This window comes from Lactuca serriola, chromosome 5 (genome assembly GCF_051521515.1).
Source record: "Lactuca serriola cultivar US96UC23 chromosome 5, Lser_US96UC23_V15, whole genome shotgun sequence".
Lineage (NCBI taxonomy): Eukaryota > Viridiplantae > Streptophyta > Magnoliopsida > Asterales > Asteraceae > Lactuca > Lactuca serriola.
The window spans coordinates 20,651,180-20,668,651 of NC_136412.1; the positions used below are offsets into that span (position 1 = coordinate 20,651,180).

Genomic DNA, 17,472 nt, shown 5'->3' on the forward strand with positions numbered 1-17,472 from the left:
ATATTTAAATGATTACAAACTTGCATATAGTGGGTAGTTATAAGCTCTAACTTTTATTTATTATATGATTGTTTAATAAAAATAACTGAAACCTTTTGAAATATATAAATTACGTAAAATAACACTTGTCTAAAAGCTAAATATGAAACATAGCAAATAAAAAAACAATTATGAAGATTGATTAAAAAGATTCAATAACTCTCTTAAACACTACGTGAATAAGTTTTTTTTTTATTTGAAATGTTTTTTAAAAACTAAAAGGTAAAATTTCATACTTCCAATCGGAACTTTTTGTTCAAATCAAACTTTTTGTTAAAATCTAAAAGTTATAAGCTCCCAAAACCCACTACCAAACATGTCTATAAATGAAATAAAAGTTACTTTTTTATCGTATTCTCTAATTCGCCTATTTTATAAACTCCAAATGTACAGTTCAAAGTTACTACTCCAATTTTAACCGGAATATATAATCATTTTATTATTTTGACTATAAAAATAAAAACTAGAAAATAAAAAACAAAATCTATTTTAGAACACATAAAAAAAACACCCACTAAACCCAATCATTTCACTCCCATGCTAACTCCAATATACAAAATAAGGCATGGTAGATTCTAAATCGAAATCACATACATGAATTTTATTACCCAATAAATGATCAGAAATACATGAATAAATATAAAATGATTTTTATCTTTGAAAATTGAAAATTGGAATTTGGAAGTATGGTACTTTATAATATGTCCAACATCCAAATGATGGCTTGTTTTTTCCTTAGTACCGACTCGTGAACCCAACATGTGCACCTTTTTTGTTTGTCCACCGAAAACCACTACAAATTTGTACCTTCACTTCATCTGATCACAAAAACCACCACACATTTGTACCTTTACTTCATCTTCATCCCAAAAACCACTACACATTTGTACCTTCACTTCATCTTAATCCCAAAATGCATATTTTGGGCTTTTCCATAAACCAATTCATATTCCATGCCCTGTCTACAAAGCAGTATATTGGTAATCCCAAATTAGTCTTGGGTCGGTCTCAAAATAATTCGGTTTTTTTGAGGTTGGTTTCGAAATGGTCAGGTCTTTTTCAGACCGGTCCCGAACAGTCTCGGACAAGTCTTTTTTTAGGTTCGGTTTTTTTTCGAATGAGTCTTTTTTGGTCCGTTTTTTTGGACCAGTCTCGAGGTCTTTTTGTGCACATTTTTTTGTTTGGTTTCCAGGGTTTTTCAATTTGATTTTGGTATTTTACGGATTTTTAGTTTCAATTTTGATTTTTTTCCGTTAACATATGTGATTGACACCAAAATGATAGATTGAGATTTATTAAAAATGATACACTTAAGTTTAATAAAATAAAAAATGAAAGAAGTTAGATAATGTGTGATTAAAAATTGTGTAATTAACACAAAAATGTTATGTTTATAAACTTTGGCTACCGGTCTTGGGTCCGTCTCGGAACATTTTGGTTTTCTTTTGGGATCGTTCTCATTTTCATTTTAGACTGATTCAATTGTGACATCTCCCATTTTTCAGAACCGATTAAAACATTTTATTTACGCTTTATTTAATCGAGAGGCGGAAATTCTCAGTTAATTAAAACATATTGAGATAACAAAAGTTATTTTGTTATATTAAATTCTGAGGATGTCATCGTTCATATCGAAACATACATTACAACATAAATATATAAAAGGTCCTGAAATGCTATAACATACACATTTCTTATTTCACTTGGCAACCTAACTAAGCTTCATTAGCCTTACATCTACTACATGTGATGCACATAAAACGAGTGGGTCAGGTTTGAGAAACATGGTGAGATGCATAGGTTTTTCAAGCCCATAATAATTTAATGATAATAAATCATAATATCATTTCAGCAAAAACAATCATTGACAAATAATATAGGTATATAAACTCCGACATAAATATCCTTAAAGACATTCTACCCAGCCTAACTGATTCTCACGAATCCTAAGTCAACGACTATCTGGAGGAATCACCATGTCTGATAAACCGTTTAAGGTTTTGGTTGACTACACAACTAGGGGAGCCCATGGCCAGTGTAATCCATATAAAGGCAACCAATGTTCAAAGTTAGTAATAAATGATTTATCTACACAACTGAGGGTTATAAGTCCACACTAGCAAGGTAATTCATTGGACCACCTAAAATATTCAAGTGTTGTCATCTACTGTGGTCGATGACCCAGACATACTTGTCAGTTGTCTGATCTGGACACATCATTTCTGGTCATCTAAGAAAGAGGAGGAATACGACACTCCGCTTTGATCTCACACTCTACCACAGAATGAGACATAGTCAATATCTAATTTATTGGGAACTAAACACATTATACAGGTCCTATTATAACTAATCCAAACTTATACAGAGACAAATTATGTCCAGTATAGTTCCTAGTATGCAGTACTATTATAGGTATACATGTAGCACACAGTATAAATAAAACATATAACATTTAATAGATACTTTTACTAAATTATGTTCTTGAAAGTAACTACTCACTCACCTAAGAAAATAGGTGACTCGAGGTTACGACAACGCTTCGCCTTAACACTTCTCAAAGACTTAAACATATAAGGTACTAAGTCCTAGTATGGTTTCATAATCATGACGACAATTTAATGATAGTCTAGATTCCTCAATAATCTCAATGTCTACTTCAAGATCTATCAAGTAAGGAATAACCAAGTAGGATCATATTGGAGGTAGAGTCCGTTTGGTATACAAAGTATACTGTTTAGAAATCTCACTTTAAACATCTCACTAAATCCATCATAGACATCACACCCGTAAGTAGATCAATCAGTATAATGACTTTGAATCACTAATACTTAATTATAGGTTCATAATAATGACTATGACTATAATTAAATGTTATACTCAAAATAAATTAGTGTAGCTTGACATACAGAGTAATCTAACGAGAACCGGGAAATATACGAGTAGAAAGCTGATCCGAGAGCTTCTATTCTCAGGATATCTGACACCGCAGGGGTTCACTAAAGTAGTCGAGAACTAGAGGGTAAAAGGGCTAAAAAGTTCGAAGAGATTAAGAGAGAATTTAAGAGAGGGGTGAGGATTAAGCTGAAAATCGCGTCAATTTATAGGCAGAAAATGAGTGCACGTCGCGCACTGTGTTGCGATTGGGGTGGTGTGTCAGTGTGCGTAGCGTATCTGGTCGGTGCGCGCCATTGCGTGCGAATTTTCTTGATTTCTTAAAAACCCATAACTTGCGCATATGAGTTTCGTTTTGGATGGATTTTGTATCCACACGTAGCTATCGACGAGATCTACAACTTTCATTTAGACTATGTCAGCTAATTTTGACATTATTTTTAAAGTTATATTTTTTTACAGGTTCTTAGACTATTAAAATCCGTGTAAAATTTATAACCGTCTCATATGATATATGTTCTCGACTGTCTTTATATCGACATAGATGTATGGATGAGAACTTCAATTCTCATTTAGATTGTTTTTCCTAACAATCAACTGTTCTAAATTTCGATATTAATGTTCCACATTGTCGCGCTGAAACTTAGAAAAATCATAACTTACTTATACGAAGTCAGATTTAGACGTTCTCTGTATGCACACTCTCGTTTAACGACTACTATGACTTTCGTTTAGATCACTTAGGCTAAAAGATATTTTATCAAAATTTTATTTTTTACGATATGCAGAGTCGTATCGGTTTAATCACGAAACTTCGAAGAAGCATAACTTCTTCATACGAAGTCGGATTCAAACGATCTTTATATCCCCGAAATCCTCATTACATATAATACAACTAGGTTAAGCTTATTTGTCCTAAATAATCTTTTATCTTTGATGTGTATTTTAATCTTATTTATTATATTATTAAATACTTATATAATTTGCATAAAGTATCGTATAAAACACATAAGCACATAAATAGATGAATAATCTTTTCTTATTCATTCATATAAATGTTTCGATAATTGACCGAGGTGATTACAAACTATGACTAATCTAGTAGGAAACGTAGACGTTATATCAGTCTCGCTCTTTTTTCGGGTCCGACTCTTGCCCTCAATGTTTTTTTTATCTCTTTTTATTTTGTTTAACTAATTTAGTATTTGTTCACTAACTACTACTTAATATGTTAGGCAACATATTATATATGCCACTGCAAAAGAGTGTAATTTACATTATTATTGCATTCATTTATTTCCTTTTTGTGACATATATTGATGCTAGCTCATTTATTCTTACACGATCAACAAGCATATCTTTAATATATTAAATATCATATAGAGCATTGTATTTTAATGTGCAAAGTCTTATTGTATACATTTCGGATGACCTAATCGATCGAGCAGTTTAATTTATTTTGAAAATGAGTGTTTTTTTTTCCTAACAGACTAAGTGAAATTCAACTAATCAAATCCAATAAACCAGTTCAACCAGATTTTTGAAGAAACAATCCAATTCGATCCAGTTTAGAAATTTACATAAAACCTATCGTTGTCGAACTATTTCCGATGGGTCGGTTCGAACCGATTTTTAAAACACTGATATAAGGATGCAATGGAAAAGCAATGGGCAATGCAATTTGATTCCGTGATGAAGGGGGGTCATTTTCAATGGAAGCTCGGCCATAAAAAAACAAACCAATAAAAAATGGTTGAAGAATCACAAGCCAATCTAGCCCTACCTATCAAATAAAACTAATCCAACCAATTTTAAACATTTATTTCCTTTTTCTTTCTTTCTTTCCAATAAGTAAAATGTAGATATGCATGTGAATGCTCAATAATTTCTCATGCAACCAGAGTGGGGTCCTTTAACTCATTAGCCAGCCCTTTCCCTTTTGTTCTCATGCCAGCCTCCAACTCTTCAAAGATTCTCAAACCCCTCCCCCCTTCTCCCTCTCTAGAATCCATGTCTCTCCTCCTCCTTTTCTTTCTCTTTTCATTCATTTTACATGCACCTCCGACCACCTACGCCACCAGTGTTGTTCATGGCTATGGCGATAAGCAAGTTTTTGATTTGAAGAAATTCAGGTGGACACAGCAACAAACCGACACACTCAATTGCTTCCATCAAAGATCACGTTAGTACTATAAAATATAAATCACCTGTCTTTTTTGCTTTATACTATTTTTTTTCCCTGAATATGTATGTCATCCCCAACATGCAAAAATATCACTTTTTCCAGAGGTTAAATTCCAAATTCCAGATCAGTGTACAGTTTTCTATGCATGACATACAAGTCAGATAGACTCCTTATAATCCATCCATTCCTGTTTGGGTTCTTCAGTAAAAATTACCAAAATAGGAGCCAAATTATCTCTCTTTTAGGAAGTTATCACAACATAATTAAATATTTTGGTAGAATGAATCTTAGTGAAATTATCTTTTGAGAATACAACCAAATAACCTATTGCTTTGTCAAATTATGGATACTTTTATAAAATATAATATTTTTGCAAAATGTACCTTTTGTAAAATAAACTTCATTTATGAAATTATTTCCGGAAAACCTATTGTTTTGTGAAGTTATTGATATTTTGCAAAAATATATATAATTTGGCAAAACTTTTTATATTTTGCAAAATTATTATACTTTATATAAATATGAAGTATTAGGAAAAATATGGAAATTTTCGTAATTTTTTATTTACGAAGTTATTGGTATTTTGCAAAGAGACCTACTATTTTGCCAAATAAGTAAAGCAACTAAAACGTTTTTTGTAACAGACTGCATTCATAAAGTAATTTTATAAAATCTATTGTACGAATTCGTATGCCATGTTTTCTACAATGAATGAATTCTATAAAATAAATTCAATAAAACATACTTTTTAAAAAATTATTTATTTGTTAATAATTTTATATTAAAAAAGTTTCCAATTTCCCATTGAACAATTCAATATTTATCGAACTCTATATTCATTTGAACACCAACGATTTATCTCATTATGATTGAGCCTAATCAATTGAATATTAACACCTTATTCGATCATCTCATTGAACTATGCATTGTAGTTGCTCTAAGACGTGATAATATTGTTTTTTCAGGAACAGAAAAGAGTGCAACTATATTAGAACTGCATCATAGGGATTTCTGTTCCGAACCCATATCAGATTGGAACCAAATCCTTCAAAAACACATACTTTCTGATCAAATCCGAGTCAATTCCCTCCAATCACGAATCAAAACCAGGCTTTCCAACGGTTTCAATCAACAACTTTCACAAGCTGAAATCCCACTCACTTCTGGAGCCAAACTCGATACCCTAAACTACATCGTGACCGTTGGATTAGGTGGCAGAAACCTAACCGTAATCGTGGATACCGGGAGTGACCTAACATGGGTCCAATGTCAACCTTGCAGTTCGTGTTACAATCAACAAGAACCACTTTTCAACCCCTCGGAATCTTTATCATATAAATCGGTCTTATGCAAGTCAACAACTTGTGAAAATCTCGAAGACGCCACCGGTAGTTCAGGCGTTTGTGGGATTAACTCGTCATCGTGTAACTACTATCTTAGCTATGGAGATGGATCGTATACACGTGGCGATTTAGCTACTGACAACCTCGTACTTGGTGCGACACCAGTCAAAGGTTTCGTGTTTGGTTGTGGACGGGTTAATGACGGCTTGTTCGGGGGAGTTTCCGGACTTATGGGGCTCGGAAGAAGTGCTCTTTCTGTAATTTCTCAATCTTACAATGTTTTTGGAGGGATTTTCTCGTATTGTTTACCTTCGGTGACGGATTCGGGTCCCGGTTCATTAATTTTAGGAGGTGAGACTTCGGTTTACAAAAACTCGACTCCTATTTCGTATACTAACCTTATATCCAACCCAATGATGTCCACCTTTTACTTTCTTAACCTAACCGGAGTTAGCATCGGAGGGGTTTCGTTACAAGATCCGAGTTTCGGTAAACGGGATATTCTAATCGACTCGGGAACGGTAATCACACGGCTATTTCCTTCTGTTTACAACGTTGTTAAGTCCGAATTCTTAAAACAATTTTCGGGTTTTCCTAAAGCTCCTGCCTTTTCAATCTTGGATACTTGTTTTGACTTATCTGGCTATGAAGAAGTGGACATACCCACAATTAAATTGCATTTTGGGAAGGAAGCTGAGCTTGAGGTGGATGTAACCGGGGTTTTATATTTTGTAAAGGCTGATGCGACTCAAGTGTGTTTAGCTCTTGCGGGGCTTTCTGATGAAGACGAAATTGGTATTATTGGGAATTATCAGCAGAAAAATACAAGGGTTGTGTACAATACTAAGGATTCTACGCTTGGATTTGCTACAGAAAAGTGCAGTTCGGATTGAAAACTCAAAAGGCACATGATTCATGATTCATGATTGTTGTGAATATTATATCATTCAAAGAATATATTGTTGCAATTTTATGATTTTTGAGTGTTTTGTTTAGATAATACGAATCTTCTGACTCCAAGGAGGGGTATATATAATATGTTCTATGTTTACCACAAAATATAACCAAGTTAAATGTATAAATTTGAGTTCAGAAGTTAACGTGGAAACGATCTTATGAATTGTTTTACTTGATACTGTGATAGATTAATTAATTATATTTGCCACAGGAAAAGGGAATCTTCAGAACTGTCGCATAATGCATATGTAGTGAAGTACAATGAGAGGGCCCACCTGGAATTTCTTGGTTCGGGAGCTTATGATTCGTGCCGTTGGCAATATGCAAGAGAACAAGACATAAATTGGAGAAACAATCAGTCTGCATCATTCCCTGTTAATTGGAGTGTAGTGGAAAGTGTTTGAACCTGAGTAAAAATGAACAAGTACTAAGTAGAATATTTGGGGATATGAAGTCATTTCTGTAAATGTTAGATGAAAGAATCAGAGATCTTTTCTAGGCACCAACACCAAGAATGAAAGCCCGAGTGCAACAACTCTTGTGAAAGCTCAGAATTAAAATTATTTTCTTGAACAGTTATAGGTCTAGTTTATATGGTTATTAAATAGAAGCATAAAATGATATATATATATATATATATATATATATATATATATATATATATATATATATATATATGACTCAGTCAGGAATCTCTGGGCTGAAATTGAGTTTTTAGATCTATTCTCGTTCAAGCATTTTCACAAACAGTTGAAAGACAAAGTTGTTAGTCTATGTGAACGAGTACATGATGTCATCTCAAGCATTGAATTATTCGGAAGGAGTAAATAATCTTAACGCCCTGAAATATAAGAAAATTTGTTTCAGCTGTAGTACGATCACGAATTGACTATCGCATCTGATATCGTAAAGCTGAATCGAACTAATTGTTGTTCGATTCTGTTCGGGAATTCAAATAGGAACTGTTTAAAATGGCGCTGCATTGTAATTCTCATCACAGGAATTGAAAACCAAACAGAAATTGGTGTTGTGTCAACGGAAAATATAAATAATTTTGGTAATGAGTAGATTTTACCGGTAAAAATGAATCAATGGTGCTTCCTTGAACTGGAAAATGGGAAAAACGAGGCTCGCCAACAATCAAAAGGAGTTTGAATAGTCCTCGAATGCGCTTCAGAATCTGTGCACACGTTTCATACAATCATGATGCACGACAATACTTCCACACTGATCGATTCCACAAGCGCCTCAACTCATGATACCAATTTACAGGTCTCCGCATCAAATTCCGAATTCCTTCCTCCGTTCGTTCATCGGCAATCGAATTGTCACAGCAGTAAATCTGTTCTGATCACTTCAGTGCAATTAGAAGATATCCAGATCAGATTTCAGTATTTTCTGAAATTGGTTAAACGCACTTTAGCTAAAGACGAAGCATTATCAAAAATGACTTTTTAGGGGTGGTTATATACAGTATAACGTATTTGTTAAATCTGATTTCTTGTGAACATGGTGAATTAATTAACTGGAAAGTTAGTTATATGACATACAAACCAAACGTCCAAACGTTATTTAACATATTATACCTCTAAAATAATTTAAAATAAAATTATTGAACTAAAATATATATTACTGATTCCAAATTGAATTCAGAGATTCGTTAATGTTCATGTCTAGTTGTGCTTGGTATGCGCTAATCGAATAGAGAATTGAATAAAAAGCATTACAGGGAATTGAAAAAAAAAAATCATGTTTATTTGTCACCACAAAGGAATGGAATCGAACATTCCCTTCCCTTCCTTATACACAAAGCCTAGTTTTTGGCGAAAAAACATAAAAGTATTCAGTGTTCACAGTTCACACATACATCATCTAAGAAGAAACATGTATTTTCAACAACCTTTTCCCTAAATTACATATATATAATATATTAAAACACCAGATAAACAATTATGGATCCAATTTTATACAGTAACTATTAATTTCAATACAGTAAAAAAGCAACACTAATTTTAGTACTACGAACACAATCTAGTTTCTTCACAGTTTTCAGCTGCAAATCACCAAAAAACCAATAGCTCCTTTCCCTTTTCTTTCTGAATACTAACAAAGACACATAATAAATAACACATAAACCTCTCACTATTTAGCTCTAAAGTGTTCCTCCTAGAGAGAGAGAGCGACACTACATAAACTTGAGTTTTCCTTTAGCTATGGAGTCTTTTGCAAGTTGAACCTGACACAATGCCTTTTGTGATCCAGTCAAACCCATACAGACATCAGCAGCCCCTAAAGTAATGGCAAAGTACAGATAAATGGTGCATAGGAATGCAAGGAGTGCAAGGGCAGTTAATAGGAAGCGGTGTCGCCTGACCACTGTCGAGAAGCTGCCCAATTCGTTTCCACTTGTGTAGTTTTTTCTGGATGAAGTTGAAGAAAATGCAGTTTGAGTCCTCCTGTGAGGTGAAGTAATTACACCGTCTAGAGCCATCGATTTATGGAACCCAGAATTCAACGCCACATAATCTGCAGCCACTTTATTCACAAAGGGTAAAATGGTCATTTACTCTCACATTCAAACAATTCATTCCGTCCAAAAAAGATACACGCTCTTTATGCATACAACAACTCAACACTTGCTCAAGACAGGCATCTTTTTTATCAAATCAGCACTTAATGAGTTAATACTCAGACATAATAAAACAGGTGGCAAAAAAATACTAGTATTTATTAGACTGCTTAAAGTTGTAAAGGAGTTGAGTGTTGGATAAATTCTGACTAGTTAAGGAAGTAGGAGAAAATAACCAAAATCACAACATTTTGACTTATTCTTCTTTCCCTCTTTTCAAATACTGAAAACCCCTTTCGATTTCCATTTGGAAGAAGACGATTTCACTTTTTTGAGAATCAATTTTTTGAATGGTTTCTTAGTAATAGTGTTTGACCCCTAAATGATCATATAACATCTCACATTACCAATCGTCAGAAACCTGTTATTACAACTTGAAGTAGCAAAAATCACCCAAAACGCACATACAAACATCCCCAAAGGCAGATAGAAGTTCAGAGAGTAACATATAGATCTCAAACATTGACGTTTCTCAGACCCAAATAAGACAATTATTATAAATTAGGTACGAATCTTAGATCAATCTACATTTATTAATCCTATACTCGATCATACGCGCATATGGCCCGCAAGTATCAGATGGATCGGCCAAAAAACATAAAATCGAGTGCCAAAATTTGCATATTCAATCACAATGCACAATTACATCAATTAAAAACAGGAAGCGAAAACTAAATCGGGGTTGCATCAAATCACAACGAGCATGGATCTAACAAACGTTTCCATGTAAAAATCATCGCATATATATTTACAAAGGGGTCGAATTAAGCTAAAAACAAGAAGAAAAATGGGGAGAAATTGACATACCAGAATCAGAAAATGGTGCCGCCGACCACGACGGATCGCAATAAAATATAAAATTTATGGTATATAATGCATACACCTCCAAACGGAGATGGAGATGATATTTAACGATTTGCCCTGATGGCATCCACCGAAAAGGCGAAAACGGGGATTTCTTTTTACACAACAAGGATTCTTATCTTCAGAGCCAAGAAGCGAGTATGTGTATGTAAATTATGTTTTAGGAGTTGTAAATTTCTCTGAACTTTAAGATCCCATCGCTGGCTATTGAACAAATAACTAGTTTTTGGTATATCATGCCTCAAAATAATTAATTGTTTAATATACAAAATTATCATGTAAAATATTAATAATCAATTTCTTATTTGATAATTAGCTTTTAATTATAACTTTTTTTATCTATTCTTTAGGTATATTCCAAAATACCTGCCTTTAATAAAATAAAATTTATCATGTTTCCTATGTCAAACTTCTCTTGTAATTCTGAGTTTTTTGTTTAGATTTTTTGTTTTTCTAATACTAATCTTATTAATCTTATTCTTAAGCTTGCCGTTCAAAAAAATATAAAATATTAATAACCAATTTCTTATTTGATAGTCAGCTTTTAATTATTATTATTCTTTTATTTAAGACTTTAAAAGTTTGTTTTAAATAACAATTCACTAGAAATCTATTCTTTAGGTGTCATAAATTTTTGGGGTTATCTTTAGTGACCGTGATGCTTTAAAGTTTGTTCATTTGCATTGATGAAACATATTATACGAATTTTACAAATCAAAAAAAAAAATATTAAAAACATAAAAGTTCGGATTTTGGTTAAATATTAGAAATACATTGAAGTCTTATAATGCATTTTTTTCAACCAATACATATATAGTTTTTATTGAAAACAATACAAAAATATTAACTTGTCTCTGGATTGGGATCAAACAAAAATTTTGGTCAATATGTTTCACTCGAGTTTTTTATCCTGCATATCAAAATATCTTAAATAATCTTTAGTAAAACGTGATTAAAAAACTTGTGAATTAAAATTGATCAGTATGCATATAGAGGATTAAATTTTGTTGGATATACAAAGAATGTATATGCAATTCTTCAAAATAGAGTAAGAAGGTGATTGGTTCCAAGGAATTTGAATTCTAAAGAATTAGAATCTCAATAAAATAAAATCTTTAACGCATTTGGTTTTACAAATCTTTCAAAAGAAAAAAAATGCAAATTAAATGACTAAAACGCCCTTTATTAAATTTTTGTTTAAATGCTTTTTGTATTTTATAATAACATAATTATTATTTCCAAAAGGACTTCCCTAAATTGGAGACACAGGAACGTTAGTTATTTGTTACATAATAGCAATGTTTTAAAAACCGGTTTGAACCGGCCGGTTGAACCGGTTGGACCGGGAATTGGGGGAGGGAACGGTTCAACTATCACCGGTTTTACATTGATTTCTGAACCGGATTGAACCGGCCGGTTTTTAGAAAAAACCGGTTGAACCGGTCAAAATAAACCGGTTGAACCGGTTAATTCGAATAAAAGCACATGAAAATTAATTATTTACATAATAAACTTTGGTATTTTTTTCAAATATATTTAGTTTTCTCTAAATAAAACATATGTTAAATTTTATAAAGTTTTTTGATGTGGTTGTATTCATCTAAAACTATATTTCGTTTCGGTATTATGTTTTATTTTCTTTTTAGCATATATGGATTGATGTAAAACACTAAAATTTATGGTTATGTAGTATTTTAATGTATTTTGATTCATTTACAACTTATTTTTATGTGTATTTTTAATGTTTGAACTTGTAAACATCAAATTCATAATTTATATATGTATGTATGTGTAGGAAATTAGAAAAAAAAACATGAAAAATATAGAAACCGGTTCACTCGGCGGTCGAACCGGTTGAATCGGGAACCGATCACCATACCGGTTCAACTAAAAAATCGGTTTTTAAAACATTGCGTAATAGGATAGGATATGATAACTAGCACATAAATTAATAAACACATGACTACAATACAAAATTGTTAAAGCCTTTTTCAAACCTTGATATCAAATGTCTGCAACGAGATTACACGAGCGCAGGGGGATTCATCTTTATAGCTGTATAAATAGTCTCAACTCTCGACTCTCGACTCTCAACTCTCAATCAAGGTTACAACAAACTGGAAACACCATAATTTTACTATCTTCAAATTGTGTACAGTTAGTTACTAGTCTCTTCTTTAGCATATTAGAAACACCGTACTTTGGATTTAAAATAATGTTAGGAGGGATCAGGGAAATTAAACTACGTCATGAATTAAAGCTTGTAAAAATCCATATTTTCAAAAGAATCACCAGCTGGATAAATTTTCAAGTCCATGATTCTATCAAGTGAAAGTAAAGGCTAAGAAAACTAGGGTTCAATCGAAATTTTAGTGTGAATGCACACCATCACCATGAAGTAGAAAAATGAGAGATGTTACATACATGTCCATTGTCCATGGAGAAAGAAAAATGAGAGATTGAGACGTAGAGAGAAAGCAACATGAAATAAAGCAGAGGATGAAGAGCTCGATCATGTGTTTATTCTAAAGCAGGAAGGTTATTTTTGTCTTTTTGATTAAGATACCCCCTCCCCCCCAGGAAAGATAAAATCCAAAAAACAAGGAATTTAATGAAATCAGACAGAATTCCACCAAATTCTCAACCAAACGCCTTACCCAAGGAATTTTCCATTCCAATTCCTCTGGATTCCGTCAAAATTCACAAAACAAACAAGCCTTGAATATTTTCTTTTCGGTTAGGTTTCAAATTTCCAATTAATCATTACCTAAAGTACTTAAGATTTTATTTATTTTATCCTAATCAGATAATATTTTAGACATTGAGATAATAATTTACTTTTAGTAAAAGAAGTTTCAAATCAACCTTTTTTCTTTCTCATCAAAGGAGGTATAACTTTTTTGTATTACCCAATAAGATTATCAAACAAAGCTATAAGCAAAGTAATCCTTTTTCAAATTTCAAATGCTTCTTTGAACCATTTGGTCATTTCAGGACAAAAAGTTACAAGATTTGATCAAAATAATTGTTCTCTTAAAACTACATAGGTACCACTATAACATCATATATATCATAAGAGTGGTCAAGAATCTAGATGACGAAAATTGATAGTTAGAATGAACTAAGTTTTACATTATTCTTCAAAAGATAAAAGCCACATGTTGTAGATTACTAGGAAATGGCTACTAGAATATGGGACCAATATGTTCACCCCACAATCGACATCACATCTTCAAAAAGTTAGGAAAATTTGTCCTTTTCCTTGTAGGTTAGATTATTTCCATTTTCCCCACAAAAAACTAACCTTAACCAGTTACTCAATTGCTCACCCCTAAGTCACCATGGTTGAACAAGGAGAAAAGATACAAATGGATTATAGGAAGTCAACAGCCGGTTGACCTTATCAACTCGGTGGCATAATTCATGTTCTGCAAAAAGGCAAAAGGACACACTCATCAGCAAATACAAGTTAAACCAACAAATGGTAGAACAGGTAAAACTTAGAAGCAGAAAATACCTCAAAACAACGAACAAATCGAGTCTCCATCAACTCCAAATCTTCATGTGTTTTCTGTGCTAAGTGTTGTGCCTTAAAAATGTTACCATAGCAACTGATAACATGTCACTTTATTACATGTGCATTGAATTCTTTTACTTTTATCAGTATATTATTGCAAAATATGACGGAACTAAAAGCAAGATAAAAGTTACAGCTACAAAACCAGAAACGTTATACAAGTAAACACATAAAAGAATTCCAAAACATTAGTGAAATAATTAGCTTACTTTAAAGAGGAGAATACTTCATTACAAATAAATTACAGCTACAAAATGTTCTGTTAATATTTGATATTTCAATCAATGCCTAGTGTTGAAAATACATACACAAGAAACCTCAGATTATGCGCTTCTCAACTTTTCAATCAAGTAACGAGCTACACAGATTATTCCTGCAAAACTTTTCTAAATTATCTCATCAACTAAATTACACAAGAAGCAGAAAATATGCAGTGAGACATGCTAATCATACAACAAAGCAACCTTACATTCACATTCACATTCAGCTTTTCGATTTTCAATTTTTGATTCTCTTCTGGTTGGTTTTGGTTGCTGACACATGTGGTGTTTTCCTAAAATACCCCTGGAATCTTGATCACTAAATAGCTTCACACTCAAAGGCCATAGACGAGCCAAAAGGTAATTTAGACACCACAAGCTAAAATAGTATACAGAAAACTTTGACCCCAAATAATTTTATTCCTCAAAAGCATGTGTAGATATCTTCTCAAGAAGTACAGGCCAGTCTTCCCCAAGCTGTTTAGGGTTAAGCTCCATAGCAACCCTAAAGTCTAGCAATGTTGCTAGCTGTTTTGACCTCATTTGAGCTGGGTGTTTGACCAAATCGCTTTTCGTTGACTCTTGCATTGACTTAGCTCCATTTAGTTCAATACAAGACCTAATCAAACCCTTCAAGTAAGAATCTAATCCGATGTTCATCACATTTGCACAATCCATTGACACCCGTTGAAGGCCCTGTGCCGTTACAATTTGCTCCATACGTTCCTTCAATGTTGGGGTTTCCAACAAACCGTCAGTGTGCAACACACTGACGGTTTTACTACTACTTGGTAACGCCCGGGCCCCACCTACACTCACGGGACAAAACGGGACCCCAAGTGGAGCGTGTAACGAAGCCCTATCAGATACAGACACAGATACTGATACGCCTTTCCCATCTTTTCTAACTAGTGATTCGGTATGCTCTATACGATGCACACCAACAAAATCACCATTTTCTTGTTGTTTCTTGAGTTCTTGATGATGATGATGCACTGCTGCATTTCGAGTATCAGGGGATGAACTTGAATTCCCATTCTCCAAAACAACACTAAAATCACCCGATTGTGGGAAAGATGATGAAATGGATGTATAATTTGTCTTCCCATTTGGCCCAAGAGCACTTTTACGGTCCACAACTCTTCGTTCACGGGCCCCACTTCTTGCCTTTCGTGGGGATGGAGGCAGAATATCACCATTGGCTAAGGCTAATGGAATTGTAACTCCTCCATTTTGATGGTAAACTCCATCTAAAGGTTTCTTGTTTCCAACTGTTGTTGAAGGGTCATCAGGGATGGATGATTTTCCTGTACAAGCATTCTTTAAAACAGCACGGATTAACTGATTGTGGAGTCGGATGTTATCTTTTCCAACTGTTCTTAAACAAAGCTTGTCGAACTCAGGCTTGCTTAACTTAAAGCTCAAAAACAGATTCAGATAATCAAGATACTGTTTTGATCTTTCCAGCCCCAGTTTCTTGATTAACTGACCTTTAATTTCCCCAAGATTGATCCATGAATGATGCTGTGGTGGTTGCATTTCTCAACACGTAAATTCCATAAAACACACACACACAACTATTGATTGTCAACTTCACAAAACCAAAACTCAAAGCCCCAAATTTTACCAACTAAATTAGGGTTTTACTCCATCTATAAAATCCCATCTTCCAGAATAAACTTGATCGATTCAATAATGAATAACCAAAACACATCATGTAAAAAACCTAATTTTGGTTTCCGTAAGCAGAAAAGAATCAGATTAGAACTACAGTTCCCAACTAACTCTCCCTCCAAAAGGCAATCTCCCCAAATTATTCAAATTACAACCAAAGGACACATACTCCATAACGATACTGACTTCTAAACCAAACGAAAACCCTTAATTTTGATAGAAGATACGTCCCTCTAATTCCAAGCAAACCCACAAATCACTAAGTTACACAGCTCCCAATTTCATCAATCTTTCAAATTCTCAAACGAGAACTCGAAATGCAATAAAATTACTCGAGAATTTGAACTCTTCGCAGAGTTTCCAACAGCAATTTCAAAATGCTCACACGGAATTGGGAATCAAAACAATAGAATGAGAGGATGTAACCTTCCGAAGAACTCTAACAATAAACAACAATTGGCCAGTCTCACCTCATTATAGCTCTCCAAAAGTTGAGATTCAAAAAACTCAAGTGTTTGATTTCACAATCTGCAAAGTCTTTGTTCGTTTGAACCCCCAAGCTAATCACAATAGCTTTGATTCGTTGGTTTCAAATTTTTGATTTTTTCTGAAATTGCTCCGCCGCATTAATGTTTCGCCGCCTGATTATCTATCTGTGCCGCTCGGAATCAGACTCCGACGAGCCCTCTTTCTCTCTCTTTGATCGCGCTCTTCCGATACCCCATACACACACTCTCTCTCCTCTTTCTCTCTCTACTTCAGCTTTACGAATCCCGACTCTTTTTTTCGTTTTTGTGTCTGCGTAACGAGGGTAATTTGTGTTGCTAATTACCCCTTGTTGTATACATATATACACAAAACCACCCTAATGTTTATCACCAAGGCCTTACACATTTACACTCGTTATCTCCGTTTTTATTTACAATAATGGTTAAATTGGTAATCTATTTTTTGATTTGTACATATTTGGCCTTTGAATTTTTTTTTATTATATTTACTCCTTCAACTTGTTAAATTGTCGCATTTAGTCTTTATGACCGTTACTCCAGGTT

General features: G+C 33.5%; 3 protein-coding genes and 1 long non-coding RNA gene across 4 annotated transcripts; 1 reads left to right on the top strand and 3 right to left on the bottom strand.

Annotated features, from left to right (window-relative positions):
* Nucleotides 1–610: 610 nt before the first annotated feature.
* LOC145052155 (uncharacterized) lies at nucleotides 611–8,839 on the bottom strand. Its single transcript, XR_013683987.1, has 3 exons — nucleotides 8,492–8,839; nucleotides 7,692–7,822; nucleotides 611–1,001 (listed from the first exon to the last, which is right to left on the bottom strand). It is a non-coding gene; the product is annotated as an uncharacterized LOC145052155 (long non-coding RNA).
* LOC145052152 (Eukaryotic aspartyl protease family protein) lies at nucleotides 4,771–7,587 on the top strand. Its single transcript, XM_078999966.1, has 2 exons — nucleotides 4,771–5,113; nucleotides 6,082–7,587. The coding sequence occupies exons 1-2, from the start codon at nucleotides 4,879–4,881 to the stop codon at nucleotides 7,350–7,352; spliced, it is 1,506 nt and encodes a 501-aa protein (XP_078856092.1). The 5' UTR covers nucleotides 4,771–4,878; the 3' UTR covers nucleotides 7,353–7,587.
* Nucleotides 8,840–9,359: 520 nt separating the features above from the next.
* On the bottom strand, nucleotides 9,360–11,009 carry LOC145052154 (uncharacterized). The gene is made up of 2 exons (XM_078999967.1): nucleotides 10,853–11,009; nucleotides 9,360–9,951 (listed from the first exon to the last, which is right to left on the bottom strand). The coding sequence occupies exons 1-2, from the start codon at nucleotides 10,974–10,976 to the stop codon at nucleotides 9,602–9,604; spliced, it is 474 nt and encodes a 157-aa protein (XP_078856093.1). The 5' UTR covers nucleotides 10,977–11,009; the 3' UTR covers nucleotides 9,360–9,601.
* A 3,652-nt stretch (nucleotides 11,010–14,661) lies between these two features.
* On the bottom strand, nucleotides 14,662–17,224 carry LOC145052156 (uncharacterized). The gene is made up of 2 exons (XM_078999968.1): nucleotides 14,956–17,224; nucleotides 14,662–14,859 (listed from the first exon to the last, which is right to left on the bottom strand). Exon 1 carries the CDS (start codon nucleotides 16,283–16,285, stop codon nucleotides 15,164–15,166), a length of 1,122 nt encoding a protein of 373 aa, XP_078856094.1. The 5' UTR covers nucleotides 16,286–17,224; the 3' UTR covers nucleotides 14,662–14,859; nucleotides 14,956–15,163.
* Between the last annotated feature and the right edge of the window lie 248 nt (nucleotides 17,225–17,472).

What these genes read in the sequence shown, in the direction of transcription:
- LOC145052152 (XM_078999966.1), top strand. Translation starts at nt 4,879, where the DNA reads ATGCCAGCCTCCAACTCTTCAAAGATTCTCAAACCCCTCCCCCCTTCT. An exon ending in TTGCTTCCATCAAAGATCAC is followed by an intron (nt 5,114 to 6,081) that starts GTTAGTACTATA and finishes TTGTTTTTTCAG; the next exon opens with GAACAGAAAAGAGTGCAACT.
- LOC145052154 (XM_078999967.1), bottom strand. Translation starts at nt 10,976, where the DNA reads ATGCCATCAGGGCAAATCGTTAAATATCATCTCCATCTCCGTTTGGAG. An exon ending in GGCACCATTTTCTGATTCTG is followed by an intron (nt 9,952 to 10,852) that starts GTATGTCAATTT and finishes TTGTGAATAAAG; the next exon opens with TGGCTGCAGATTATGTGGCG.
- LOC145052156 (XM_078999968.1), bottom strand. Translation starts at nt 16,285, where the DNA reads ATGCAACCACCACAGCATCATTCATGGATCAATCTTGGGGAAATTAAA.